Source organism: Cavia porcellus, unplaced genomic scaffold (genome assembly GCF_034190915.1).
Source record: "Cavia porcellus strain 051 isolate PalLab524CR breed Dunkin Hartley unplaced genomic scaffold, mCavPor4.1 scaffold_22, whole genome shotgun sequence".
NCBI lineage: Eukaryota > Metazoa > Chordata > Mammalia > Rodentia > Caviidae > Cavia > Cavia porcellus.
The window spans coordinates 41,899,361-41,927,201 of NW_026947505.1; the positions used below are offsets into that span (position 1 = coordinate 41,899,361).

The 27,841-nt window shown below is 41.0% G+C and overlaps 1 protein-coding gene across 1 annotated transcript in view; it reads left to right on the forward strand.

The window, feature by feature from the left end:
• The window catches only part of Slc22a2 (solute carrier family 22 member 2), a 36,121-nt gene extending 11,428 nt beyond the window's left edge, over positions 1-24,693 (forward strand). The window contains exons 4-11 of the mRNA XM_063233099.1: positions 955-1,123; positions 5,850-5,964; positions 7,695-7,801; positions 9,184-9,398; positions 10,568-10,676; positions 11,785-11,897; positions 14,268-14,367; positions 24,092-24,693. Coding sequence (XP_063089169.1) covers positions 955-1,123; positions 5,850-5,964; positions 7,695-7,801; positions 9,184-9,398; positions 10,568-10,676; positions 11,785-11,897; positions 14,268-14,367; positions 24,092-24,158 — 995 coding nt within the window. The 3' untranslated portion in view covers positions 24,159-24,693. The remainder of the gene's footprint in view (positions 1-954; positions 1,124-5,849; positions 5,965-7,694; positions 7,802-9,183; positions 9,399-10,567; positions 10,677-11,784; positions 11,898-14,267; positions 14,368-24,091) is intronic.
• The last annotated feature ends 3,148 nt before the right edge of the window (positions 24,694-27,841 follow it).

The following is a 27,841-nucleotide window of genomic DNA, read 5'->3' on the forward strand; positions in this document are numbered from 1 at the left end:
GGCTTGCTTTTTCGTTTTCTTTCTTTCTTTCTTTCTTTCTTTCTTTCTTTCTTTCTTTCTTTCTTTCTTTCTTCTTTTCTATCAAATTATTTAGCTGTTTTTAAATATTTTAAATAATTCACATTTATAGAAATATCTTAAGGTACATTTCTGTTTGGTTTATAAATAGATGAACCTTTAACATATTTGCCAAACATTTAAAGTCAAAATTGTGCTTTGTGGAGCATCAGGAACTTCAGTGTCACTATGTCTTCATATAAAAATGACTATCACATAGTTCCATGTACATAGACCTCATACATCTGCCACAGCACAGTCATGGGATGGGATAAAGCTGATGTACAGTGAGTGTGGTGCTGGTAAATTGGTTCTTGGAAGGTAAAAAGCACTGATTTGCAATTGTTTTCTAATTTCCTAGGTTTAAATGCTCCCCCATGATAGGTTTCAAGATAATAATAAATTTAACAGTTTCCAAAATTCCTGAAAACTGTAACATATGCTCTTTCAGTCAATACTGCCAGATTCTAGTCCACTTCTCAACTTTTAGCCTTTTGCACAGATAAAGGGGATTGCAAAGGAAATGTTTACCCTGCAAGAGAACAAGTTATAGTCAGGTGTTCATTTAAATGGCCAGGGGTATAGTTCAGTGGCACAACACCTGTCTCGCAAGCATGAGATCATGAGTTCAAGTCCTAGTACAAACAAAACAAAACAAATTTGTTACAATCAAACATTTTTGTTCATATTGGAAAGTGTTTGATTTTAAATCTGATGATATAAGGCTATAGGATTTCTATTAATTCAACAGCAATAACTACAACAAAATAAGTACAAAGAACATTTTAAACAGCTCAGAGAGTTGTACAGAAAATCCTAGTCTACCACCATACACCTGAGGCTGGTGTTCTGGTTTCACAATGGAGCTGAATGTGTCCTTTTGGGTTCTCTCTGCAGTTACAGAATTCGTTGGAATGAGCTATCGGAGAACAGTGGGGATTTTATACCAAGTCGCCTTTACGGTCGGGCTCCTGGTACTGACAGGGGTGGCGTACGCCCTTCCTCACTGGAGGTGGCTACAGCTTGCCGTCACTCTGCCCAACTTCTGCTTCCTGCTCTATTACTGGTAAGTCCATCTGGAATGCAAAGGAAATATGCTGAAGTCATTTATTTTGTTAAAATAAACACACTCCACTTCTAAATCCCAGGCTTTCCTTCATTATTCAGGCTTCACAGAGACCCCAGTTCCAAGTTTCAAAGATAAAAAACACATGCTTCCTCAGTGGGAATCAAGTGTCTTTTCACTTTGGGCATAAGGTTTTTGTGACCAGGATCTTACATTTCAGATGATTTATTTGATGTCTAAATTAGTGTCCAGCAAACTTAATACAGCTTAGACTACAGATCCATAAGAGATCAACAGTCTTGCTCTTGCTACTCTATTCTTGAAGAATGAGCATGGCATTTATGTCGCCGCTTCCCCATACCCAAGCCCAAGGCAGACATCCCCAATCAATCACAGCACCTATTATCTCAAATAAGGCCACCCTGGCACCCCAGGACCATACCAATCAGTTATCATTATCAAAGCAAATTAAGTATATTTCCCAAGGGAAGCACATGGAAAATGGCAGAAAACCATGTTATGGTTAGAAAACCATAACATGTCTGAAATAAACAGACAAAACGCTGTATTACGGGACCAGATCACTCTCCTGTGCAGCAAACTCACTTATGTTTTCCCTCCTGGACCTATCAGTTTCTTTTTTCCTATAATTGTCTTACCTAAAAATTAAACATCTCCACTCAGAGGACTGCTTCTTTTCCAAAAGTCAGTAAAATTCTGTGTCTTAGTTTAAGATTCTACAACAAACACTGCAGATTGGGTGATTAAACAGTGGACACATTTCCCATAGTTATCAGGGCTAAGAAGTCAAAGGTCCAGGCGTTGACCAATTTCCATCCCACCTTGAGCTTGCAGAGACCTTCCTTCTCCTGTGTCCTCACATGGCAGAACTAGAGTGTGAGAACTCTGATCTCACTTCCTCTTCTTAGAAGGACACTGATCTCATCATTGATGTCACTTCATCTCAAAGCTTCATCTAAACCAATTACCCCCAAAAGCCCCACCTCCAGGGCAGGGCTTCAACATGTGGATGCATCCGCTGTACTCTATGATTCATCCTCATCTCCTTTATCTCTCCATGCTCATTTTTACTACTCTGAATCCACCCTTTTGTCCCACTCCCAATGGGAAATCTTATTTCTCAGCTAAATTGCTCCTGTAGCGTCCCATCTGCTCGTCTAGACATTTGTTTACTGTCTACTTCATACAGAAATTTAAAAATCCAGTTTTTTCATGTCACTCTCCTGTTTAAAAGTCTTGCAAAATTTTATTTCTCTGTGAATAAAGACCTAATGATTCATCCTGCCAGAAAAGCCTGTTACTTAAGTTCTGGCCACCACGGAGCACTTTTTGCCACTTGGCACACAATAAAATCAAGTTGGGATTTTATATACAGAATTTCATGACAGGGGTGCACTTTTGGAAGGCTATTTGAGACCCAGAATAGGAAACAGGTTTCTGAGGGAAAGAATGGAGGGAAGGAGGTCAGTTAGAAACTATTGCAATCTTCCTAGCAAGATGAGACAAGGGTCTAAACTAAGAAGCTGTGTATAGGAAGAGCAGGGGGAAAACATATATATATATAAATGTATAATTTCTAATAAGGTATAAATACTAGGGTTTGGTGGCAGACCACATAAGAAGAACTAGAAGGAAGGAGTTTCCATTGTAGGTTTGAGTGCCTACATGTTGGTTGGGTGTCCAGAAAGACGAGCAGGGTGGAAGGAATGGTGATGAACAGAGCTTTGCACACACCAAAGTTGAGGTGCTAAAGGGAAGTCTCATGCAGATATCCAGAAACCAGTGAAATTTAAGGATCTGGAATTGCAGTAAATTTCACATATGTCTTTGTTGTTGCTATGGGACCAAATGAGATAAGAAATGAATAGAGTTGGAAGAGGAAGAAGATAGGGCCAAAATCCAAGAAATCACCAAATTTTGAAAGCTGAGCAAAAGAAGAGGAACTAAGACCAAAGAAGGGCAAGGTGGCATCGCCCAAAATAGGAAAGGAATTTAGAGTCACAGAGGCAAGAATGGAAGTTACAGATGCTGGCGGTTCCCCTCAATCCTCAGTACTCAAAGCCTCCTGTGGTGACTTCCCAGGCCCAGGAGGAGGTGGGGTGCTCCTCCACGCTACTGAGCTTTGCATTGTCTCTATAACTCTCACATTAGCAGTTCTTGTCACCAAGTCCTGACCTTTCATTTTATCACCTGACGGGCACAGTATGATATCAGCTCTTTGAGGTCAGGTGACATGGGACTCCTTGATGCAGCCTTCTGCCTCGGGCCCTGGTAGATGACTTTCTGGCCTTTGCTTGAACTAGGAGAGTTTTTCTTTTATTGAGTAAGCAACTTTACTGTAGAACAAACCCAAAGCTTGTATTCAGAGTACTTTGGATTGAGCCAGCATTTGTACCCCTGTCATTTTTATCCAATGTTGCTAATTTGCCAAAAAATCATTTTAATTTTTATTCTATCAAAAATTTCTTTAGCAATTGTGTTAGCTCAAAGTCCACCCTGACTCCCCACCTGTAGGCTGGCTAGGTTCTTACCTATCTCTCCCTGGTTCCCAAGTGAACATTCTTTAGCTTCCCCACCCCAGCTCAGGTATCAGTTGGCCAAGATGACCCTGGCCTTCCTAAAAGGGCATGCAGTAGAGCTGCTCATGGGCACCAAGTGTCATCTGAAAAAATGGCCCTGCAGTGTCACAGTGTGAGTAATTGATTGGCTGCAGTTGAGCACAATATGCTCCTGGTCATGCTTGGATTCTTAACCAATCAGTTTTCCTGGCTATCTTCTCACGTTACTCCACTGAAACACCCACCTGGGTCCTGCTATCTCTCAACAATTTCAATCCCAAGCCATATTTCCAATCAGTGCTTCCCACTTTTACACCATGGAGCTGTGAGAGTGACCTGCGAGCTCCTTCTTTGCACTCCTACGTCTCTCTCTACTTCAAACCTGGTTATTTCAAGTGCTGTCAATCCAGAGCCGATGCTTAGAGACCTTGCAAGAGCTTCCTCATCACTGGTAGATTCTAGCTCAAATCGTACTGTCTGGCTTTTATGTCCCACCACCATCTGTCCTCAACTTCTTACTTCTTTCTTTGTCAAGCCACCTTTTGCATTATATATATTATATATTATATATATACGAGATGTGATCAAAATATACCATGAATACTTAAATTAAAAACTTTATTGCCAGGCTTGATGACACATGCCTGTAATCCTAGCACTTGGGAGGCTGAGGCAGGAGGATGGCTTCACTGCAAGTTCAAGGCCAGCCTAGGTTACATAGTAAGTTCAAGACCGGCCTCAACTATATAGTGAGAACCTGTCTTTGAAAACAGACAAACAAATAAATAAACAAAACCTTTATTACAATAAAAGATGCATTGCCCTTAATCCCCCTGGAATATACTCCTCTTCACTTTGAACACATGTACCCCATCTTTCTTGCCACTTGCTGAAGCAGTTCTGGGAAGTCTTCTTTTGTGAGCATCCTTACTAAGTATGATCAAAAAGATGGTGAATGTTGCTGCTGAGAGGCATCCAACAGCAAGGCAGGCTTGTAAAACATTAAATGTGTCTTCATCCATCTTATTCACCACATCAAGTAACTTCTGAATCTTCCCCAAAGTCAAAATGAGTATGAAAGTGCGTGTCCCACGTAGCTGTCAATGTTCTCAGGATAAGGACACTGAGAGGATGGAATAAAAAGGGCAAGTGTTGGATTACAGAAAACTAAGTCTTGACAGGAAGTAATCAAAGAAGAAGGAGGAGGAGGAGCGAGAGCTCCAATAGCTGCAGTGCGTTTATGCACACACTAGAGAGGTGGAGTATCACGTGAGACGTCTCCACCTAATGGTTTACCCATGTGGTGTTTCTCAGGCACCCAGTGTTCTTGACACTAGAGCAGCTAATTTGTGTGACTTGCGTCAGGCACTTTGTGTTCTTGAGGCTGGCGTTGCTCCAGCCGCACACATGACTGGTCTCCAGCTTCAGCCACTCCCCACATGAAAGGTAAATGTTTTCATCAATTCAGGACATCAAGACAGCCACGACACTACAACTAAAATCAGGAAAGAGAACTGCCAGAACCGCTTCAGAATGTGGCAAAATGTTGTAATGAGTGTGTTTGAAGCAAGGGGGAATATTTGAGGGAGATTAGTGACCACATGTGTTTCACTGTAATTAATTTTTAAACTTTAAACATTCATTGCTGGGCATGGCCGCACAAGCCCTGTTATCCCAGTACTTTGGAGACTGAGGCAGAAGGATTACTTTGCTGTGAGTTTGAGGTCAGCCTGAGTCACATAGTGAGATCAAGTCCAGTCTGAGCTACATAGCAAGACCCTGTCTTAAAAAAACACACAAAAAAATTCATGGTCACACTGTTTGATCACACTTTATACTTGCTTCCCTCCTTGATGATTTGTATGCCCCCACCTCCACACTGAGATCCCTTCTGTCCTTTAAAGCCTGAGGCCCAGTTGGCTTATTCCCTCTAGAAATTTCTGCAGAGGGAGCCCAAGGGCTTCTTAAAGGCCAAGTAAAGTCGGTATTCAAGAGGCGAGTACTACAAGTCCCCAACTTGCTCTTTATCCTCTTTGTTGATTTAACTGAACCTCATTGTGCATGATCTTCACAGAGATCCCATCACAAAATTGTGGGGGCTGGAGGGCTTCAGTGTGACTTTTCTCCTCACTAATGCTGTGTCGTAGGTGCATCCCCGAGTCTCCAAGGTGGCTGATTTCTCAGAACAAAGCTGGGAAAGCCATGAAGATCATTAAGCACATCGCTAAGAAAAATGGAAAATCAGTGCCAGCCACACTTCAGGTGAGCCAGGGTCTCTCAGGTATCAAATTAAGCAGCAGCTAGAGAAGGCAGTGGGAAAATAAGACATACCAGCAATGCCAACAGAGGGCCGCCACCTGCCTCTTGGTCTACCTGTGGGAGATTAGATAACCAGGGTAAATGCAAGATTCGTGGTTCCTAAGAGAACGCTCTCCCCATGTGTCAAACATCGAACTTAGAGAGAACCAGAAACCACTTAGAAAGCAGACGAGGAGCTGCTATCTGTACAACACAAAGTGTTGCTGGACACTGTCCCTCAGAGCCCATGTCCTGCTGCCCTGCGAGCCTGGTACCCTCAGGTCGGAGTCTTACAGCCATAACACAGTTCTTTGGACACAAGTAGCTTCTTAGCACTTTAAATATTTTGAACAGGGATTGTTTCAAAATATTTAAGTGATCATCTATCTTCTTAAACAAAATTAAGCTACTGAGGTGTCCTTTTGTCCTGGGTTTTATGTTTTGCCTTTAGTAGATTTCATCACTTTGAACTCAGAATTTTTCATCTCCCAGGAGCTAGAAAGGAGAAAATGAAACATATTAGAAAATTACATAAAGGTAAGAGTCAATCTCTTGTGAATGAGGATTTAAGGTAGGTCAGCCATAAGAACTTGAAGTTTGCATGGTTTAGGATGAGAACGTTGGGCTCACTGGCCTTTTCTTCACTTCGTTACACTTCTGGATGGTTGAAATGCATTTCCTTTATCATTAAGGACTTAAAATGGTTCTGACTCTTGAGTTTTGGGTTCTTGCAGTGAATGACTAGGACATCAGGCACAGGTGAATCATTGGTTTGCCAAAGGACCCAAAGTTCCGGTACACTACTGTGGCTATGCTATTGCCACAGTCTTGCTTAGATCCCATTCATTTGCACACCACCACCTTTGACAAAGTTACAGCTGCACCATCTAGTGACTGCACACTTCCAGAGGAATACTCCTTAGATGTTACTGTCCATACACCAGGTCACATGGGATTTTGTGAAAATGCAAATTCCAATCAGTCTATCTCCTGATACTTCATTTCTGCTTTTCTTGTTGTTGTTGTTGGTGGTGGTGGTGGTCTTTTTCACACAGGGTCTCAATATGCAGCTCAAGCTGGCCTTGGACTCACTTTGTAGCCCAGGTTGGTCTTGAACTTGCAAATGATTCTCCTGCCTCAACCTCCCAAGTGCTGGGATTACGGGCATGCACTGTATTTATAACAGTCTCTGGGCAGTGCCCATGCTGGTCTTAAGTCAAGATCCCAAGTCTAAACCTCCTGCCTGATGGGCCACATCTGGCAGGGGGAGGGGGACCAGATGCTTCACACTTCCCCCTCAAGGTCCTATGTCTGCATTTCAGTGACACTGCACTACGCTACCCCACTTTAGATATGTGCCACACATTACTCAAGTTATCCATATTCAAGCTTCTCTTGGGGCTGGGAATTTAGCTCAGAGGCATAAGTGCCTGCCTAGCAAGCACAAGGTCATGAGTTTGAGCCCTGGTTTCAAAAAAAAAAAAGCTTCTGTTCTATAAAATGAGGTGATAAAAGCAGATTCTAACTTCTAGGACTTTCGTAAAAATGAAATAAGACAAAGCATGCAGTGCACTCAGTGTCAGGCAGGGCACACGACAGGTGTTTGGTAAGTACGAGGTGTTGCTGCTGTACCCCATAAGACTCTAGAACCACCATTCTGCAGACAAAGCTGTTCTTACTGTGTTTTTTCTCAGAGCCTGAGAGCAGATGAGGAAGCTGGTCAGAAGCTGAATCCTTCATTTCTTGACTTGGTCAGAACCCCTCAGATAAGGAAACACACTTTGATCTTGATGTATATCTGGTAAGCCATTGTTTGTTTGCTGCTTTAAAATCCCTTCAAATTTATTTACTCACAGGCATTCACATTAAGGGAGAGAACAAGGACACCTCAAAACAACCCAGTTCCAGGCTCAGCATTGACAGAGGGCACAGCATGTGGCTCATAGGTAGCAAGTTTTCTTCATGGTTCTCTCAGATAAATGTGGAAGTCGGTTCACAGTCCTGACATAAACATCACAGTGATCTTGACCTCAGCTCCTCTTTAGATTCATGCAGGAGACTAAAAAACTCATTTAATGGACCTAGAGTAAGGCCCAGTAACCAAAACTGTTTTTAATTCTCCTGGTGATTCTAAGGATTCTAATGTTTAGCCCAACTTGAGAACTATCGGTGTAGATTAATTGAAGATAATCATAAATCTCTGCAATAAATCGCACAGGGCTGACAAGAAAGGGACCTCTTCTTTTTATTGTACCTTGGCATGGTCAAAAACTCTGGTGAATGTTTAAATTAAAAACTTTATTACAGTAAAAGATACATTGCCATTAATTTCACTCATTCATGGTTAATATCCGTGGATTAATAGGATAAATAGCACAAGGCTTACTCAGAAAGAGCCTTTTCTTTGTATTTTGTACCTAGAGGAAAAAATAGACTGTTAATCAATAGCACACAGTGGCTGCACAGACCAGCACTTTGAGCTTTACTGGGCCACACTGGCTGCTCCCAGAACCCAGAGCCACTCACCACAAGCTGCCCCTTCCTGGCAAAGCAGCATCAGCTTGGCAAGCCCCACATAGGCTACACAAAGTGATCTTCTCACTTACAATGGCAAAGTTCTCCACAATTTCTGCATAGAAAAGACAGCCTTGAGATCTGACTTCATTCTCCTCCCTTCCTTTTCTGAATAACTGCGACTCTTCCTGATCATCCTCATCTTTTCCAGCACGTATAATGACTGTCTTAAGTCATCAAAACTAGAGATATTGTCAAAATGTTTGTGTCAAGCCAGAAGAAACTTTTCGAGAAAGAAATTGGTTCCCCTTTGGTTTTCTGTTTCCTGAAATTTAGTTACATAGGAATTCATTAGATTCAATGCTTTAGAAGACTACAAACATTTCATAGTCTTTAATAACTTGACATTGTCGTACTGAGTAAATCACTCTGTGAAGACATTCTTGGCTTTCAGTTTGACCAGAGAATGCTGTCCTAATAGCTTCCCTGTGCCTAGGTCTCAGTTCACAGGCAGCCATCAAATTTGGCCAGCTTGTGTTAAAGTGATGGGACAAAGAGAACAGCCATGAGGTCACAGGAAAATGTCACCTGCCATCAACTTCAGTCCTTCCAGAAGCTTCTTTTTTGTTCAGTGCTCAACCTGACCTTGGCTCTCTCCTCTCTGCCCAGGTTCACAAGTTCTGTTCTCTACCAGGGCCTCATCATGCACATGGGCCTCGTAGGGGAAAACATCTACCTGGATTTCTTCTATTCTGCACTGGTTGAATTCCCAGCTGCCTTTATCATCATTCTCACCATTGACCGCATTGGGCGCCGTTACCCTTGGGCTATGTCAAATGTGATGGCAGGGGTGGCCTGTCTCGCTTCAGTTTTTGTTCCTGATGGTAAGTTTCTGGCCAGCCTGGGATCTTGTCCCCAAAGCCCTCAGAGCAGGTATCAAGACCTGGTCTTAATAGAAAGACCAATTTCTCATCCAGATGATTTGGAAAAATAGCATTATGTCCTGAGCAAACATGCCCTCAACCATTACATAGACTCTGTTGTGCTACAGTGCCACAGCATAAGAGATTTTGTGAAGATCTGAGCATCAGGCCACAGAGGCAGCCTAAAGCACAGAGCATATGCTCTGGGGAGGACAGGCCATGGTTTAAATCTTACTGTAGAACTTTCCAGAAAACTTCCTTCATGCCTGTGCATCACCCTATAAAATAAATTGGAAAACTTATACGCTATCAGTAAACAATTGTTCTTTCTGTATGAAATGATTCTCAGTGGCAGAGAGCAAAACCTTATGAAAAAGAATCCTTTTAGCAATTGTGGGATTTTATCCAAACACTTCAGTGAATAGCAACTACTGAAAGTGGGCCCATACTTTGCTATTTCTCTCCACTGACCTCTATAAAGTTGCCCTAGCTTTGGAAAAGTTTATAATTTTATATAGTTAACAACTGAGGCCCATAGGTAACAGTTTTGTTTGCAAACAAAACTATAGAGGCAGGGAAAACTCAGTGGTCACTAGGAACTGGGTGGGGAGTTATGCAGGTAGAAAGCAGAGGATTTTAAAGGCAGTCAAAATCCTGTGTGACAGCAAAGTGGTGGATACATTTTGTCTCATATTTGTCCAAATCATAGAATGATTACTACTAAAAGCAACTCCTAATGTAATTTGGAAACTTTGGGTAACTGTTACATGTCCCTGTTGGATCACAAGCTTAGTAAACGCGCCACTGTGGGATCCATGCTATGAAGGGGGTATACATGTCAGGGCTCAGAGAAATGGGAAATCACAATACTTTCCTCAGTTTTGCTAGGAATTTAAAATGACATTTTAAAAAATGATTTTAAAAAATCAAGACAACATATTGGGACCTCCTGTGAGGCCCAAACAGAAAGAACACAGTTACTGCCATTGTCTTGAGTCTGTAGTGCATGGCTCTGACTTCCCTGTCTCATCCTGGAACACACAGTTTCTCTGCACAAAGCCTGTTTGAAAGCACTGTTTGGAGATAAGGGATCGTGCACCATCTATACAAATACTGTGTTTTTCCCTCAGATGCACACTGGCTAAAAGTCATCCTAGCATGCTTAGGGAGGATGGGAATCACAACGGCCTTCGAAATAGTTTGCCTAGTCAATGCTGAACTGTACCCCACATTCATTAGGTGAGTACACGGGGTAGTTGGAACTTTTATCATGGGGCTAGAACCCCTGTGGTGCAGGCAAAGGTATCTGTCTTAGCTAGTTTCCTGTTGTTGGGACAAAATACTCATGCAAAACTTAAAGTAGAACAGGTTTGTCTCAACTCACAGTTTCAGTCTATGGTTGGCAGGTCCCAAGGCAGAAACAGGATGACAGAGAGGCATGGCCAAGGCAAAGATGCTCAGCCAGTGACAGGCAGGAAGTAGAGCACAAAGTGAGGAGCTAGAAATAAGAACATACCTGTCCAGGTCACACCCCCAGTGACCACCAAGAAGCAGGCCCTGCCTCCTGAAAGCACATTCAGCTATGAATGCATCTACGGATGAATCCACTGATGAATGTGACACGCCCATGATCAGTTGCCTTCCACATATATGAGACTTTGGGGGACAGTTTAGATCGAAGCCATAGCAGCACTCCAGTTTCCAAACACAGCAGGAAAGGGGAAGATGATGCTCAGATGATGCCAGTGGCTCACACTTCTTGCTTTCAGTGAGGGGCGAAGTTCAGAGGCTTTAGTGGGAACTGAGGACATGGAATTGCAGGAGAGGGACCAGCAGACTGCTTCACGAAACACTGATGGGAACAGGACTGGCAAGTTCTTAGAAATGTCACTAAGAGGCCAGATGACATCAGAGAAAAGCACAACTTTCCACTCCTCAAAGTCTGAAAGTTTGTGTAAAATTAGTACAATAGACTCATTTTGCAATTCTGTGGAATTTTGTAAATACGTCACCGTCGCTCATTGAAGATAACATGAGCAACGTTTTTCAGTTTTCCAACATTTTTATGATTTGAGGAAGATTTTGGTTTTGGTTTCTGTTTTTATTTTTTAGTACCAAGACTTTCACACTGAGCTATGTCCCCATTTCTGATTTTTATTTTTTTACTTTTAGATAAGGTTTTCCTAAGTTCCCCAGACTGGGCTTGAATTTCTGATCCTCCTGCTTCAACCTCTGGGGTTGTAGTTGTAAATCACCTGGCTCAGCTTGGGGAAGTATTTCTTTGGGGGTGGGACATAATTGCTGCCATATGGTAAGTCAAAAGTCAAACTGAGTTCCTACATTTTAGGAATCTGGGCGTGCTTGTCTGTTCCTCAGTATGTGACATCGGTGGCATCCTCACGCCTTTCCTGGTCTACCGCCTCTCAGAGCTCTGGCAGAAGCTCCCACTCGTGGTGTTTGGTGAGAAATTCTCTCAGCAGCCTCTGAACAGAAGCCTATTTTTCTGAAACCTATATTTCTCCACCTCAAAATAGATATTATGCTCATTGGCATCTATTAATTACAAGTAGTAGTATTACTTATAGTACTACTTAGTAACGTAGGTATTTCTAATACTGTTAGTCACTGTTAATTCCCAAGTAGGGACTCCTGTTTCACAAAGACAGAGTTTAAGAATAGTGATTCAGAAAAATGTTTCTCTCCAGTGTCCTCTTTCCAGATGTCCACCCCTCTGTCAAGGAGCTAATGCAACCAATCTCCAGCCAAAAGACACTAAAATACATCTTTTTATTTAATTACGCCAAAGAAAAATGTTTAAATTTTTGCAAAATTCCACTTCAAAACATAGAGGAAGTAAAATCCACAATTAAGAAAATGCATCAAGCTAGGAATGGTAGTAGGACACAAGCTCTTGATCCCAAAGTAACTTTGGTTTGGCTCCAGAGTTACTGGCGCTGCTGATAAGAACTTGTGCCCCAAAATCCGCCCCTCCCCAACACCAGCAGGGGATCTGTTCCAAGCTCTTTCCTCTTAAAGAAGTGCTCAGCTGAGCTCTGAACTCCTGCCTTCTGGGAGGAAGTTTGAGATGTCTCAACCTCAGCTGTGCCCTTGAGGAGACTGAGTGATGAGCAGGGTATTTCTGGGGATCAATAACTACCTCATGTTTCCATAGCTGCTTTAATAGAACAATGCCAAGTTCAGATACCAAGGAGCCACTGTGGACCCTTGCTTGTGCCTCACCTTTTCCTAGGGAAGATAAGGGATTATAGCAGCATTTCAATAGCCAACATTAGTTCAGTGGCAATCCCAGCTTTATATTTACAGGTAGTTTTATCTTCTTCCCTCACCAGCTTCACTCTGGGAGCTAGTACGAAGCATAACTAATAGTTTTGCATTTCAACTTCTTTCTTTCTCTTTTCTGTGCAATACTCTTAACAACCTTGTGAGGTACTAATACATTGTTCCATGTGGCAGAAGGGAGTCAGAGATGCAGACAACTTTAGGATCTCCCAGTGCTCTCAGACCTGTGAACTGTGAACTTAAAATGGTTATGGGAGCTGGGTGTGGTGGTATACAAATGCAATCCCAGAACACGCGAGGCTGAGGCAGGAGGATTACTATAAATTTAAGGCCAGCCTGAGCTACATGGTAAATTCAAAGCCAATCTGGACTACAAAGAGAGACCTCATCTCAAAAATCAATATATAAAAAATAAAAAGGTATGTAAGAAGCCTGAAAATCAACACATCAGAAAGTCTTGCTTCAAAGAACGCTGGAAAAATGGCTAATGGTTATCCAGGGTGATTAAACTTATTTTTGCAAATGTAAAATGCTAAACAGGTGATGATTTGATGAATCTGCTCATCAAAGTTCACTTATTTCAAAGACTCATTACATCACTACACAATCACCAAGTGAATCTGTAAGGTTTGAGAGACTTAGAACAGCAAATGACTTAGTAGCCTTGTCCATAGCTCATCCCATGAGCCAGGCATTTTCCTAAGTGCTTGACAAACACTCATTTCAGCGTCTAACAAACTTGTAAATAAATGTATTGTCTCATGTGGCAAAAGGGAATCAAAAGGGAAAGGCCACTGCCAGACCTCCCAAGACTCTTAGACCAGGGAAGGAGCCGGAGTCAGCCCCAGGCACTTAGAGCTGGGACTGTGTTGTCTGTTTATCGCCACCATTTCTCCAGGGTAGAGATAAAGTCCACTACGCAGCACTTGGAAATCCCAAGCTCCATATCCTGTATTCCAGTATGGAAACAACATAGAAAGATACAACTTTAGAAGAGCAAAACCTTTATCAGAATTTAAAGAACTAAGAATATCAACACAGTTGTTACTAAGGATTATAACTAGAGACAAAGAAAGAGGAGCAGCGTGAATTTGGCAAGCACCTGGGTTTGAACTAACTGACCTCACAATAGCTTTCAATGCTATTACAGAGTAATACTTCCATTATTTTAATTTTCTAGTAAAGGTCCAAGTTTTCTGATGTATTTTCATTACTAAGTGCTTTAATTTGGCAGGGTTATGTTCTGCCTTTTCATATAGTTAGGTTTTTTCCCATTCTTTTCTAACTCCACTTAATATCATCTAATGTCCTCTGGCCTAGAATAACCTTGACTCAAAACGTTAAGTATTTCATTTCCCTAAAAGGAATTATAATCTAGTGGTGTTTGGCATAATGTTTATGCTGGAAAATAGGACAGTCAGAAGTGGCCAAGGAATCTATAAATAACTATAGGAAAACACAGGGTGGGGTGGGAGCTCTGATTATAGAGCTTGCCTTTCTAAATGTGATCTGATCCATTTGTCTTTGCAGCCGTGATTGGCTTAGTGGCCGGAGTATTGGTGTTGTTGCTTCCAGAGACCAAAGGAAAGGCTCTACCTGAGACCATTGAAGATGCTGAAGCGATGCAGAGGTAGGGAGTTGAGATTCCTAAATGAACTACTTGAATGAATGCTTTGGGACAACTCCATGTCCAGCTGAAGAGGAAGATGAGGTTGAATCCACCCCTTATATCATACAATGAGATAAATTCAAGCTAAATCAAAAACAAAATTGAAAAAAAAAGAAACAGTGAAATAATGGAAACAGTATAAGAGGACTCCTTTATACCTTCATAACAAGAAAGGTCTTTCTGTATATGGCAAAAAACATTCAGAACCATAAAAGAAGGATCAATATTTTTATTTATAATTTCTGTTTAAACCTGCATTGAGAAGCTAGCATACGTTAAAAGTAAAATGACAAAGTTACAGAAAGTATTAACAGCTCTATGAAGGGCTAATCCCCTGAACATACAAAGAACCCTAACAAACCATAAGGGCAACCATGAATGAGAAAAAGCAGGCAAAATACTACAGCAGCTAATTCAGTGAAAAGGAAATAAAAATATATCTTAAATGTAAGAAAGTATGTTCAACCTCTTCCATAATCAAAGAAGTACAAATTAACACTGTACTAATATTTACTTTATTTCCAAAAACCAAAGTACCTAAAAAACATAATCTATGGAGAAGGAATGGAATACCACCAGCCTCCTGCACTGCGAGTAGGAAAACAAACTTGATATACCCACAATGGTCAGGGTATTAATAGAGTCACAATAACAAATGGGTGTATCTTTCAAATAGCAATTCCACATGTCTAGGAACTTACTTGTACAAAATACAGTTGTGTAGAATCGATCATCAAGGCACTATTAGGTAACAAAAAATTGGGAACAACCCAAGCACACATCAGTTGGGAGAGTGGTTAAATATGATAAGCCCTTTAAAGAAATGCTACACAGACATTTTGAAAAAAAGGTGCAGCTTAGGTTCACTGAGAAGCAAAGTTCTTTAAGATTTATTATTAATGGGACAAAGGAAAAACAGAAAAGTACACATTCTACCATTTGTAAATATACTGACAATATATAAACATAAAAGTGACTAAAAATGAAATGCTGAAGATATAAAACTATGATTACATTTAAATATATACTAAATCCCCCAAGGTTTGTTTTTTGCCTTCAACAACCCATGGCTCACCCATTGTCTATTGCAATGTGAAAGTATTAAATGGAAAATTGCAGAAATAAATAATCCATGAATTTCATATTGCACACTGCTCTGAATAGCACAATAAAAACTTGTACCATACCTCTTATGATGAAATATTGCACCATTGTGTTAAATACCCCTTAGAGTATCTGTGCTGCATTGTCTCCCAATAGTAACTCAGCAGGCAGCTCAGTCATTGAAGAGAGGGTTGAAGGGGTAGCTCAGGGGCAGAACATTTGAGTAGCAGGCATGAGGTCCTGGGTTCAATCTCCACACTGAAAAACATGTACACTCAATTATCCAGTGGGTTATGGAGGTCTCATCATACTTTAGTCAGGTAACCTTTATTTTACTTGAAAATGATCATAAAATATGAGAGTAATAGTGCTGATCATTGAGACATGCCAAAGAGAAACTGCAAAGTATTTAAATGAAAAGGTGAAAACTCTCAATGTAGTAAGGAAAGAAAAAATTATGTCACAGTTGTGAAGAGGATCAGAAAGAATACATCTCTTACTGTATCCAATTTATAAATTAAACTTTATCATAGGCATATCTGTATGAGAACAGAGCATGCATTTATGTGATACAATACAATCAAGCATACACTGGAAGTCTTGGAACCTATCTTCCGGGTTCAGTGGGGAATGTGTGTGTGTGTGTGTGTGTGTATGTGTGTGTGTGTGTGTGTGTGTGTGTGTGTGTGTGTGTGTGTGTATGTGTGCATGTGTATCTCCAAAGAATGTGCACGAACCATAACACTGACTTTCTGGAATTGGGTGGCTATAGAATATACATAAGAGGAACACTTTCCTAGACATATATTTTTATACTTTTTAAATTTATAACACAAGAACTGCTTTAAAAAGTAAACTAAAAAAAATTTTGTTTCTATAATCTACTTAAACCTTTGTTCTTTTAAATTTTGTCATCTCTATTTTAGACCCACTGGTGCCATGAACTAAATTGAATTTTTGCATTCTACAAATCTTTCACATTTAACTTATTGGGTACTTTGGCAAATGTTGCTGAACTGAAGTGTTCTGAAGCTTTTCCTAGAACAGATCTTAGAATTAAAAGAGGCTTTTCATCTTGACCTGAGGTCATCCACTGGAAGCCCACAGGACACAAAGTTCTCCAATGCTTTGTTTGGCCAATGTAATATTTTTTAAAGTGGGAAATTCCACATAAAGGGGACTTTCAGGATCTGTTAGAAATCAGAGTTAGGAACACTGATCAGGCATCTCCTCTTGCTGACAATTTGTGGGAGCTGAGCAGTGGCTCTGCTTTTTGAAAAGCAGGTCTTCTGCAGTAGGCCAACACCCCGACCACCCCCTGTCGTCCTGGGCCTGGTGCACTTATATTAAGGACATCTGAATTTGAAGCCCTTAACTTAGGCTAGCTCCCCTCTCCCTTATCTCAGCAGTTCTTCCTGTGCACATAAGCACCTCATTCTGAGGACAGAGACTCTGTCCTCTGTGTGTCATGTTACACACAGGAACAGAAGTTCTCTAGATAGCTGTAGAATGAATGCTGCAGGCTTCCTTAGCATTGAAAATTGAAAGCCTTCCTGGCATTTCCCCAGCAGCTCTAATGTCCGGCAGGCAGTCCCATGTGGCAGAGAGGAGCATGGCCATAGCATCTAACCTTCCATACTCACATTCTCCACCTGTGGGGTCTGCCCCAGTCTCTTCATATGTACTATAAATGGGGACAATAATACCATTCCTTTGTTTTCCTTGAATGAGACAAAGCATATAAAGTGCTTGATAATAAATGTCCAGGAGCCACTGTTACTCTTTAGTGAAGCTTTGATAGTTGTTCTATAAAATGACAGAACATCCACTGAGACTATTCATTGGAAACTGAATTTTAGGGGAATTGTTTTGAGACAAACAGTACAGCTCAGTGACGTGTATACACACACACACATTCACATGTCAGAGTTCTCAGTTTCCATCAGGCAGGCTCAAAGCAGGCTCAGAGACATTTTCAAGAATTATAGCTGCTGTTATTTGGTGTGCAAATAAGTTATCTGCAAATAATATGCCTGTAAAGATTTTTCAGTATCATATCACCCAGTTTACTGGTCACTGAGACAGCTCTGCTAGAGGCCTAGGGACTGAACTAAGGGGTTTGCAAAGAGTAGGCCAAGACAGTTCTGGGAGGGCTCATCTACACATAATCAGCAAGAAGCAAACCACAGCTGGCACTGAGAGCAGATGCCAGGTTCAGTGTCCTGGGGACAGAGAACAAGACAGGCTGTCTCTTGCACACCCAAGGTGTGTGGTATTTGAGAACACTTGGCACAGCCTAATTACACATACAGCCTGTGTGCTTAGTAATGTGCCCTGCTCTCCTCTCTGAACCTGTTCTGCTTTTTGTGAATTGAGAACAAAGCTGAGTTCTGTTCAACTGCTGCTATCCAAAGCCTTCTTCCCTGACACTCATTTCCTTGCTTAGTCCTTGCCCCAGTCCTAAGAAACAGGTATTATTGGTAATCCCACTGACAGCTGCAGCCAATACAGGCATGCAGACACGAAGGGACTTGCCTGGAGTCACACCACCAGTAAGTGATGAAACCGAGGATCCAAATCTGCCTGCTAGATTCCATGATCCACACACCCTCCTCATGCCCTGAAGACCAAGCTCACACATGCAACAGGCAGCCGAGTACTCGTGCAGTGAGCAGCATCTAGGTTGTAGCTACTGTTGCTGCTGCTGTTGTATTGTTGCTGTTGCTGCTGTTTCATTACTGTTGTTGTTGATGCTTATTGCTGGTGCTGCTATTCTTGGTGCTACTGTTGATGCTGCCGTTGTTGATACTTGTGTTGGTGGTGTGCTGTTGTTGCTGCTGGTGCTGTTGCAGTTGTTGATGCTGTTTGCTGTGTACTATTATTAATATAACTTTTGGTAGTGCCATTGTTCCTGATACTATTGTTGATGCTGCTGCTGATATTGCTGATACTGTTATTGCTTTCTGTTGTTGCTGCTTTTGTTTTCTTCATGCTGTTGTTGCCTCCATTGTTTTTACTGCTGCTGTTGATGTTATTGCTATTACTGTTGCTGCTTCTGTTTTTCCTGCCGTTAGTGTTACTGCTATTGTTGCTGGTACTGTGGTTGTTGCTACAATTATTGATGCTACTTAGTGATTATTGCTTACTAATTAGTGATTATTATTGTCACTGCTGCTCTTGTTGACATTTCTGTTGGTGGTGGTGTACTTGCTGCTGCCATTGTTCACGCTGCTGGTGTTACTGCTGTTATTGATGCTATTATCAGTAGTGGTGCTGTGGTTGCTGCCATAGCTGTCACTGTTGTTGATACTGTTGTTACTGCTGTGGTTGTTACCATTGTCACTGATGCTGTTTTACTGCTGTTCCTAGTGTTATTGTCACCACTGTTGCTGCTGGTGCTGACTGTAGTGGTAGTGGTGGTAATACTGTTATTGTGACTGTTGTGGCAATTGTTAATGATGCGACTGTTACTATTATTAATGGTACTGTTCTGTCTGTCTTTTTGGAGATTCAATAGCTGCTGTTCCAGCCATTATTAACACTACTGCTGTTACTGATACTAATGTTGCTATTGCTGTTGCTGCTAGTGATGGTGATGCTATTGCTGCTGCTACTGCTGTTGCTGCCATTGCTATTATTGCTGTTTTGACTGCTGCTGTTCCAGCTGCTGTCAGTGCTACAGTTGCTGCTGCTATTTATATTATTACTGCTGTTGTGTCCTTTGTGGTTGCTATTGAGCTACTGTCAGTGTTGCTGTTGATGTTCTTGTCAATGCTTTTGTTATTGCTGTTGTTGATGCTGCTGTTTCTGCTGTTGCTGCCATTTCTGCTGCTGGTGGTGGTGCTGGTGCAGCTGCTGCTCCTGCTGCTTCTGTTTCTGATGCTATTTGCATTGTTAATGTTGTTAATGTTATTGTTGCTGCTACTGCTGTTATGGCTATTATTTCTCTTGTTGTCATAATTGTTACTGTTGCTGCTGTTGCTCCCATTGTTGATGCCGCTGGTGGTGCTGCTATTGTTGCTGCTGCAGTTCTGGCAGCTGTTGGTGGTACTAGAGCTGCTGCTGCTTCTGCTGCTGCTCTCGCTGCTGCTGCTGTTACTGCCATTGTTGATGCTGCTGTTGTTATTACTATTATTGGTGCTGCTATTTCTGCTGTTGACGTTGCTCTTGCTGATATTGTTGCTGCTGTTGCTCTCCTGGCTGCTGTTTGTGGTGCTATAGATGCTGATGATATTGTTGCTGCTGCTGTTGCTGTCGTTGCTGCTGCTGCTGTTCTTACTGCTATTGTTGGTGCTGCTATTTCTGCTGCTGCTGTTGCTGCCATTATGGTTAATGCTGCTGTGCTGGATGTTGTTGATGGTTCTATAGCTGCTGCTGTTGTTATTGTCAAGGCTGTTGTTGATGTTGCTGTTGTTGCTGCTTTTATGGTCATTATTGATGCAGCCATTATAATTGCTATTGTTGTTGCTGCTATTGCTGTTGCTGTTGCTGAAAGTGCCATTATTGATGCTGCTATTTCTGTTATTCCTGTTGCTGCCATTGTTGCTGTTGCTATAGGTGACATTGTTGCTGTTGCTATTGTTGTTGTTGTTATGGCCATTATTGATGCCACTGTTATAGTTGCTATTGTTAGTGCTCCTGTTGCCACTGCTGATGTTGCTGCTGCTGTTCTGAATGCTGTTGGTGGTTCTATGGCTGCTGTTGTTGTTGATGCTATTGTTGGCATTGATGTTGTCATTCCTGCAGCTTTTATGGCCTTTATTGATGTTGCTGTTATAATTACTACCATTAGTGCTGCTGTTGCTGATGCTGTTGCTGTTACTGCTGCTGCTGCCGCCGCCAATACCCCTGTGGCTGCCACTGCTGTTATTGTTATTGCTGCCATTTGTACTGCTGTTGCTACTGCTGGTGATGCCATTGTAAGTGATGCTGCTCTTGCTATTGTTATTGTCAATGTTACTGTTGTTGTTGATGGTGGTGAGAGTTGTGCTGCTGCCACTGTTACTACTATTGATTCTACCACTGTTGTTGCTGCTATTGTTGTTATTGGTGGTGGTGATGCTGCTATTGTTCCTATTGTTGATGTTACTATTATTGCTGACTTTATTGTTGTTGCCACTGCTGTAGGTGCTGCTGCTGGTAGTGATGTTACCATTGGTGATATTTCTATTGTTGTTGTAACTGCTGTTTCTGCTGTTGTTGATGCCAGTGTTGTTGCTATTCTTGATGCCACTGATGATACTGCTGGTGGTGCTACTGCTGCTATTAATGCTATCATTGGTGTTACTGTTAGGGTCATTGTTGCTGCTACTGTTGTTGTTGCTGCTACTATTGTTACAACTATTGTCTGTGCTATTGCTCCTGTTGTTGGTGGTGGCGGTGACAGTGTTTTTGTTCCCACTACTGTTGGTACTACTATTACTGCTATTAATGTTGCTGCCAGTATTACTGCTGTTGTTGATGCTTTTGTTGCTGATGCTGATGATTCTATGACTGATGTTGTTGGTAGCAATATTGCTGCTACTATTGTTGATGCTATTGTTGATGCTACATTTTGTGGTAGTAACGGTGCTGCTGTTATTGCTACTAATGCTGATGATTTTGCATTTGTTGGTTCTGTTGGTGCTATTATTGCTGCTGCTATTAGTGGTGATGCTGTTGTTGTCGGTGGTGCTGCTGTTAGAGATTCTGCCATAGTAGTAGTTGGTGGTGGTGGTGCTGCTGCTGTTGTAGTAGTTAGTGGTGATGGTGCTGTTGCTGTTGCTGCTAATATTGATTCTATTGTTATTGCCACCATCTGTGATACTGCTGTTGCTGCTGGTGGTGCTCCTATTCCTGCTGCTGTTGGTAGCAGAGCGGCCGCAACCTTTGTTGCTGCTATTGTTGATGGTAATGATGTTTCTGCTGTTAATTTTACTTTTGTTGGTGCTACTATTGTTGTTGCTGCTATTGGTGGTGATGCTACTATTGTTCCTGCTGCTGTTATTGAAGGTGCTGTTTTTGCAGTTGTTGATGATGGTGCTGCTGCTGCTGCTGCTGTGGGAGGTGATGCTGCTGTAGTTAGTGATGCTATTGCTGCAGCTGTTGCAGTTGGTGATAGTGCTGCTGCTGTTGTGGCTGTTATTGTTGTTGGCACCATCACTGCCACCATCATCATCACCACCACCACTGCTGCTGCTACTGTTCATGCTGTTGTTGTTGCTGCTACTCTTGATGCTGCTGGTGTTGTTGTTGTTGCTACTCTTGATCCTGTCAGTGGTGCAACCACTGACATTGGTGCCACCATTGTTTTTGTTAATGATGCTATTGTTGTTTCTACTATCATTACTGCTATTGTCAGTGCTATTGTTGTTCCTCCTGTCAGTGGGGATGACGACACTGCTGTTGTTGCTACTATTGTTGGTACTACTGTTTTTGCTGCTGCTCATGTCGCTGATCACAACATTGGTGTTGCTATTGTTGATATTCTTGGTGATGCTTCCACTGCTGCTGCTGCTGCTGCTGCTGCTGCTGCTGCTGCTGCTACTGCTGCTGCTGCTAGTACAATTGTTGCTACTGCTATTGTTGATGCTACTATTGTTGCTACTGCTGCCACTGTTGATGCTGCTGCTGGTGTTGCTATTGCCATTGGTGGTGGTACTGCTGCTGCTGTTGCTTCTACTGTTGGTTGTGTTGCTGTTGCTGCCTTTGCTGTCATTGTCAATGTTGCTGTTGTTGCTGCTGTTCTTGATGCTGGCAGTGATGGTGGTGCTATCGTTGTGGCCACTGTTAGTGGTGACATTGGTGCTCTTGGCAGTGATGCTCTTGCTATTGCTGTTCTTTCTGCCATTGTTGTGGACGCTGCTATTGTTTCTACTGTTGTTACTTTTGCTAATTATGATGCTAATGCTACTGCTGCCATTTTTGCTGGTAGTAACATTGTTGATACTGTTGGTACTGCTGCTGGTGGTACTACTGTTGGTCAAACTGTTATTGTTTCTATTGCTGCTGCTTCTGCTGATCCTGCTGCTGATAGTGGAAGTGATGCTGCTACTGTCACTGTTTTTAATGCTATTGTTGATGATAGTATTATTGCTGTTTTTACTAAAGTTGTTGCCGCCACTGGTGGTGATATTGATGCTGGTGGTACTGCTACTATTGTTGCTATCACTGTTGGTTATGTCATTGGTGCAACTGCTGGTGGGGCTGTTGCTGCTGTTTTTGTTGATGATGCTGTTGTTACCACTATTATCTGTGCTACAGTTGTTTCTGCTACTAATTTTGCTGATTATAATGCTAGTATCACTGCTAGTGCTGCTGCTGCTGCTGTTATCATTGCTGTTGCTGTTGCTGCTGCTACCATTGTTATTGGTGTTTTTGCTGCTGCTGCTGCTGCTGCTGCTGCTATTATTGTTGTTGCTGCTGCTTTTGCTGTGGCTGCCACTGTTGCTTCTTCTTTTCCCGTGGCCACTGATATTGTTGCTGTTAATGATGTCGATGATAATATTGTTGGTAGTGCTACTGTTATTCTTGTTGTTACCATTGCTATTACTACTGTTTCTGTCGGTGGTGTTGTTATTGGTAGTTCTGTTACTGCTACTGTTGATTCTGCTATTGCTGCTGCTGTTGGTGAAAGTGCCATTGCATGTAGTGCTGTCAGTGATGCTGTTGTTGCTACTGCTGTGGCTGCCATTGTTAATACTTCTGATGTTACTGCTATTGTTGTTGCCATTGGTGGTGCTGCTGATATTGTGGCTGCTATCATTGCTGATTATGCTGCTGTTATTGCTTCTGAATTTGATGCTGCTATTGTTGTTATTTCTGCTGCTGTTCTTGTCAGTGATGCTACTGCTGCTATTGTAAGTATAGAAACTATGAAAACTCAGAAGCTTCAGTTGTCCCTTCACCTGGGGTCTGAGATGACTCAAGTGTTTCTGAATGATTTGGTGGGTTCCTGCTAACTTTACCTCAGATTTGACTGGTCTAAAAACTGAGGTAGGACTGACCCTGTCCAAGTGGGACCACACCTGATTCAGTATTGCTATGAGCAGAAGTATATGCAGAAAATATGGATGGGAATAACACACTGAAGAAAACAGCATTTTTTCCAATGAATATCAGCAAATCCTGAAATTTATAAAGATAAAATTGGTGAAAAATATGAAATTTGACAAAAACTTTTAGTTGCATTCTCACTCATTGAACTGTTCAAAAGTAAATAGACATTGACTAAAAAGGAACTTCTCACATTTTATTTGAGAACAGATAACACTGTCTGGATTTTTGTAACCATCATTTAATTCATGTGAAGTTGAATTTAATCTCCACCTACATGAACTGCTACAAAAGATAGTGAAATACTCTAAGAAAAAACCTTAGTTATGTCAGTTCTACTTCTCAATAAGTGTTTTAGGTATATCTTATAATACTACAGATCAAGCTCTGTCTATGTTCTTTATGAAAATCACCACTCAGAATATATTTTTCAAGACTAGTCCCCGGCAAAGTTTATAACTGTGTTTTGTTTAATTTATATCTACTTTATTTGGATTTTCAACCTCCTCATAATTTCTCTTCTCTTCAATTTCATTTTTTACTACAGACCAAGAAAATACAAAGAAAATATGATTTACCTCCAAGTGAAGAAACCAGACATTCCACTAAAATAAGGAGAAAGACCATGACTCCTGTTACAGCATTGCTTTGATACTTCCAAGACCAGAAGCAGAGATTTCTTCACTCATCACAAAGCCCATGCGATTCACCATACTTACCCTGAGCTCTGTCAATCTAGAGCTATAGCCAGTGGGCTTTGTTGCTCTCTAAAAATCACCCTACAATCCTGCCAAACCCTTCCAGCTCACTCTGTCCTCAGACCTCCCAGGCCATTAGTTTGCTTGAATTTTTTCCCATCTTCGTATTTCTTTATTTGGTTCCTTTCCCACAATAATACCAAAGCAGAATACCTAGGGAACTGTGAGCAAGGGAAGCCAAATAGAAAAGATCTGAAAAACAATACAGTTAGGAGAAAAGAGCATATTTCCTTAAAGAAATAAAGTATCTAAAGCAACATCATATTGTCCATAGTGTGTATCAAGACCTTTGAATGGGGCCTCTCAGTGATAAGTGAGTAAATTTTAAATATATTGATCATTGTTTGAGTTAGACTTGAAGGGAATGTCAAATAAAAGAATTAGAATACAACTCAAGGAATCACAAAGTCTTTCTATATTTGGATGTATAACTTCAAATGTGTGCTTTCTACAAAAGAGCTTGAGGAAAGTTAAAGGACATTGTTAGCATTATTAAATCATAGGTGATAATTTTTCACTCACGTAATATTCTCTAAAGTTTTGGACTTGAAAAAATGTATTAATATTTTACCAAAGTAATATAGTAAATATCATTTTAAGAGTAAAAACTATGACTTGTAAAAAAATTTCTGTAGCTTATTCTACTTCTACCATCCCTTCTGAAAAAGTTTGCAACTATGAAATTTTCAAACTGAAATCTATTCCATATGCAGTACCCAAATAACCCCTTTCTATTGCTATTTTTGATTTTTCATTTAGAATATTTCCTACTGACTTTTTTAATACTAAAGATTTAGTTCTCTTCATCTCTCCACTAATCCCAAAGCACAACTCCTCTTCTCTTTGAATTTTGTTTTGTCACCTGCTAATTAAATCAAATATTCAACACTGGCATCATCATAGTATGTAATGTTACTAACACTGGAGCCACACAATATTCCTATGATTATGTTGCATTTCTTTCTGAACATTTTGCTTTCCAGAGTCTTATTTTTATTGGCTCCCTTTCTATATAGTCATCGTTCATTCCCTCCCAAACTCTGACAAGCAATAAATTTCCCTCACCGTGTTTAAGCACAGCACATACTGGTTCCATTTCTTTCCATTTCCCCTAAAGATCTCACATCTGGAAGCACTAGTGTGTGATTATCTGATGACTTAGAAGGTGGGACAGTATTACACTAATGAAGATCTTTATGCTGATGGAGAGATGTCAGGTTCATAAAGAGTTTGGCCTTTCCCAAGTTTTTTTTCATCACTACTTGGTTCTCAAGGAACCAGGATGTCTTCAGCTAATGTAATCTTCTGATGAGTCACTACTAATCACTGCTCTAGTTGGTACTATGGTGGTCCCAGGAAACAGATACTCGAATATGGCAATCTGGTTAAATGGTGTGATGGGGACTGAACATACAAATGGTCTTATTGTGAGTGGGAAATGGAAGCAACACTGGACAAGTGCCAACATTGATGGCATCTATCACAGGCAGAACAAGAAGCCAATGTTAGATCAGGTGACATCAAATTTGATCACCACTGTGGGAAGTATGACAATAAGAACTGGTGTAGGGTAACTACTGATGCCACTGGAGAATTTATAAAAAGAAAATGAAAGCCTTAAGACTTTAAAATATCTAGCACTGTCAGGTAAAACAAGAGATCCTATCATGATACTGAGAGAAACTCCTGAGTTGAGTAGAGGCAAGGTTGAGAAGCTGAAGATTTGACCCAGTGGGTTATAGAGTCACATCACAGATTCAATTCACCACCCACTTGGGTCTTAAATGGATAGGGAGGATTGGACTCCTGAGAATTGGAATGGAGGTATTGGATAGATTTAAATGAATTATGATGCCCCAAGCTTCCTTTACCAAGAGATGCAGCCTTTCTTTTTCTTTTCCTTTTTCTTTCTTTTCCGTTCTCTTTCATTTCTTTTCTTTCTTTTTTTTTAAAGACAAAACTCTAGATCTAGCTAGCTTGAACACTTTTAATGATCTCATCTCCCGGAGTTGAGGTACCTGGAAAGACAGTGCCAGGATGCCCCAGGACCACCCACCCAGGCACCTCGCTCAATGCTGCCCCCAGGTGTTTGGAGTGTGTTCCTGCACCTAACTCAAGGGGAGAAGTCAAAAGTCTAATAGGAAAGATCCCATTGACACATTAAAATAATTTTAACCTGCTGGGCATGGTGACTCATGCCTTTAATCTCAGCACTCAGGAAGTTGAAGCTGGAGGACTGTAATGAGTTTGAAGCCAGCCGGGGCTACAGAAGTGAGTTCAAGATCAGCCTGCACTACGTAACAAGACCCTGCCAGGAGCAGGAGGAGGAGGGGGAGGAGGAAGGGGAGGGGGAAGGAGAGAGAGAGAGAGAGAGAGAGAGAGAGAGACAGAGACAGAGACAGAGACAGAGAGAGAGAATTTTAAATATTGTAATTTACATCAGCAGAAATCAAGGGAGGGGGAACTGAGAATGGTGGCTCACACCTGTATTTCTAGAATTTTGGGAGGCTGAGACAGAAGAATTATTGCACATTTGAGCTCATCTTGGGCAATTTAGCAACTTAGACCCTATCTCAGAACAAAAAATAAACAGGGTTAGGGATTCTCAATATTCAATACCTCAAACAAAGCATGCAGGGGAAAATCTGAGGTTAAACAATGATATGACTAGACCCAGGAAGGCAAGCATACCGTTTAATCAAATAAGGTTTATATATGAACCCCCTGACCCAAAAATCTAGATTTAACATGTTAGCTGAAGCAACAGGCATTCCTCTAGAAGAGATGTCCCTTGACTCATGAAGCTACCTCTTGATGGACTCACTGTAAACTAAAGTTGTTGTTAAATTGAACATGTGTTAACTACACCATCACTCAGTAATAGCACACTGTAGAGGATTAAGTCTCTTCCTTTCAAGATCTTGGGATTGATTTGGCTCTGTGGCCAATTGCTGCTGCTCAGAGTTACAAGTTTGACCTCTACTGAATGTGTATCAGTCTTATCCCATCAAAAAGTTGAAAAACTAATTAAATTATTATTAGTCAAGAACCACAAATAATTTGTAGGCCAACAACTTTAGAAAAATATGAGAACATTAAACATGACAAAATTCAGGAGACATAATGCCAAAAGTTCATCAATTTGACTACACAAGACTAAATTAAACAGTGTCACACACACACACACACACACACCAAGTAGAAATTCAACAAGAGCAACAGATATGGAAACATAGTTTTACTACATCTGTAAAATCCAAAGAACTATTAACATTTCTTAAAATTTATTTTAAAAAGAAAGAACTACTAAAAGTCAATAAGGAAAATATAATCAAATGGGGGAGGGAGGATAGTCTAGAATTAAAAACAGTTTACTTATCAAAGATAATATAAAAATAACCAATCACATAATTTTAAAGATGTGCATTCTCATTCTTAATCAGGAATATACAAATTAAAGTGAAATTGAAAATGCTCCCTCTTCAGATTAATAAAATTGATATTACTGAGTATGAACAACAATGTGAAGAAACTTTAGT